The 2640-nt window shown below is 42.4% G+C and overlaps 1 protein-coding gene across 1 annotated transcript; it reads right to left on the minus strand.

Moving 5' to 3' along the window:
• Positions 1 to 591: 591 nt before the first annotated feature.
• Positions 592 to 2323, minus strand: LOC108382379 (nose resistant to fluoxetine protein 6-like; the record flags this gene model as incomplete). Its single annotated transcript, XM_017638759.1, has 5 exons — positions 592 to 847; positions 921 to 1577; positions 1654 to 1867; positions 1937 to 2052; positions 2124 to 2323. Coding segments are annotated over 5 exons (1406 nt in total), but the record flags the coding sequence as incomplete, so codon positions are not given.
• Between the last annotated feature and the right edge of the window lie 317 nt (positions 2324 to 2640).

The following is a 2640-nucleotide window of genomic DNA, read 5'->3' on the forward strand; positions in this document are numbered from 1 at the left end:
ACATACCACAATACAACACCCTGGACAACCAGAGGATGTCTTCTGATGTCGCCAGAACATCACATCCACAGTGAAGCCGAAATTCTCCCAGTAAGGTGCTACAGTTGTCAGCACTCGAACTTGCTTCAGCTGAAGGACCAGGTCCAGCACTACGCACAGCACCCCTGGGACTGGGACTGTACAGACAGGCTATTAACGGTATTTACAAACTCCAGTCAAGTGAATGCCGCATCAGTGCCAGTCACCACCTGTGAACGAGAGTGAGCCATCTGCCACGAGATACCCAACGAGATGGCCCAACTCGCCTCCCAATATCGAAAATTAGTGTCCAGCATGTGGAGATTCCCCCCTTGACACCAACCACTTCTTCACATGCTCACTCAATCCAACTCAACTAACATCCCTCTGGTTATACCTCATCGAAATATCAAATCTCCTGGGCCTACCGTTAGTTGAGCCTGCGGACAATTACGGGCTAAGTAAGCCCTTACAACAATAACAACAACTGTTTCTTTTATACATTATTTTTGAGTGAAAACAGAAGACAATCATGACAAAAATCCCGACAAAATATAAAAATAATTAAAAAATCGATCAAATCGCTCAAGCAGAGCGACCGAATAAATACTTAGGCTTTGCTCAGTTCGGGAGTCTTAACTTTCGGAACTGTTGTCTCAACTGCGACTGGAGCTGGAGAAGATGTTCGTTCTATCTTTTTCGGCGCTGGTTTACTATCACCATGGCCGAAAATGGCCTTTTCAATGCCCAAAATCGGTGACTCGAATGCCAACGTAGCAAAAATGGAAAGAGTTAGGGCAATACCGAAATCGTGCCACCATCGAAGTATCTACACAAAAGAAAAAACACCAAAACGATAAGCTAAATAGTATAATTATTTTTTCGCATGATCTTCATCTTACCATTTCGTAATCGCTAAAATGTGTATCGGTTTGGATGCGTCCATCATTCACCAACTGCACAATTCTGTGAATTACATACATGCAGTAAGTGAGGCGACTAAAGCCGGTGAAGAAGCCCCAAGAGAGGAAATCATTAATTAATCCACCGTGGCCATTGTAGCAGGCCCACACAATCCAGCCGATAGCTATTGCCCAGGAGGAGCGACTTAGAGGCTCGTAAAGAGCACCTTCCACAATGGGAGCACTGGGATTCTGTGGTAGGATACGCCAGTAAGGACCCCACAAACAGGCCAACATGACACCAAAGGCCACCACCCAGCCAGTGACTACCCATATTTTGGCTAACGGTATTTGTCTGCCACGATTCTTGGTGTACAAGAAGTAGCCGAAAATCACACCAATCAACCAGGTGGGTACACGTGTATGCGTAGGATAGTAAGTCAAACGTTGACGATCGTCCAAATTGTCATCGTCGACGCGGAACAGCGAGAATTTCCATTTCATGAAGGTGGCGAAAGTGCAGCCCATACAAAGCACAGCGACACCAATAATTGGAGGGAGGGCCTTTTTGCCCCATTTCCATAGGGGAATAAGGAATATTGGCGATAAGACATATAGTTGCGTATCGACTGCCAAGTACCAAGATTGACTGATGCACTGCATGTGAAAATGAGAGAAATAAAAAGTTGCATAACATTTATGTTTGGAAAGGAACAGTGCTGCAAATACTTACAATCTTCTTGGGGAAAATGTAGTTCTGCACATACAACAATGTTGCCCACCAAGTCTCTGAACAACGTTCATCCTGCGTACCGATTTTCATCCACATAGGTCCATGACCTGAGTATTTATATAACGACAAAATGTATAGGATCACAACGGCTACGACGGGCGTCAAGCGAATATAACGATGGAAGTACATCATGCCTAAGTTCAGTTTGCCCTTGCTAGATGTGTTGAGAAATTATTGCATTAGTTTTAAATTTGATAGCTATTTAGTAACGCTTAATACTTACGTGCGCTCCATTTCACGGAAAGCGCCCCACAAGATCAACAGGCCGGACATGAAGAAGAAAGTGTCCACACAAAGTGTGGCATTTTGCACCAACATAGAGTAGGGAGTTTCAACCCACTGCAAGCGAAGTTTAAAATGTCAACAAGTCAAGCACACTTACGTGTACATAATTTATTTTAAACACTTACGGTATAGACTTTAACTATGTTAATGTGAGGCAACTGATAGAATGTCATATAACCGTGACCATAAACGACCCAAATCAGTGAGAAACAACGCAAGCCGTTGAGACATTGTATAACATTGGGATTATTGGTTTGTTGGACAGTGAATATCTTTGGCGCATTAGTGAGTACGGAGAAAGCGACAAAAAGTGGCTTCTTGGGTTCTGTAATGAATGTAAATTATTTGTGGATGAGGCAATACAACATACGCCCACTCCTAGTCATTGATCATCAGGATGTGTAGTTTTCCTTTTGTTTGTTTGAAATTCATTCATTTTTTTATATAAAAATAGAGATATTCAAATGACTGGGAGTGTATGTACATAATACGTAAGATATTATCTAATGTTGAAAGCATTGAAATTACAAAAAATGTGCGTGATTTAAAAATGCCATGAGGAAATGAACTAACAGCGCAATTCTGGCTAAGATAGTTGCAAGTCTTTTGTAAGACAGTTGGAAGCCTTGCTTACAGTCTTGC

The sequence above is a fragment of the Rhagoletis zephyria genome, unplaced genomic scaffold, assembly GCF_001687245.7.
Source record: "Rhagoletis zephyria isolate East Lansing unplaced genomic scaffold, Rhagoletis_zephyria_1.1 Rzeph_scaffold_26639, whole genome shotgun sequence".
Classification (NCBI taxonomy): domain Eukaryota; kingdom Metazoa; phylum Arthropoda; class Insecta; order Diptera; family Tephritidae; genus Rhagoletis; species Rhagoletis zephyria.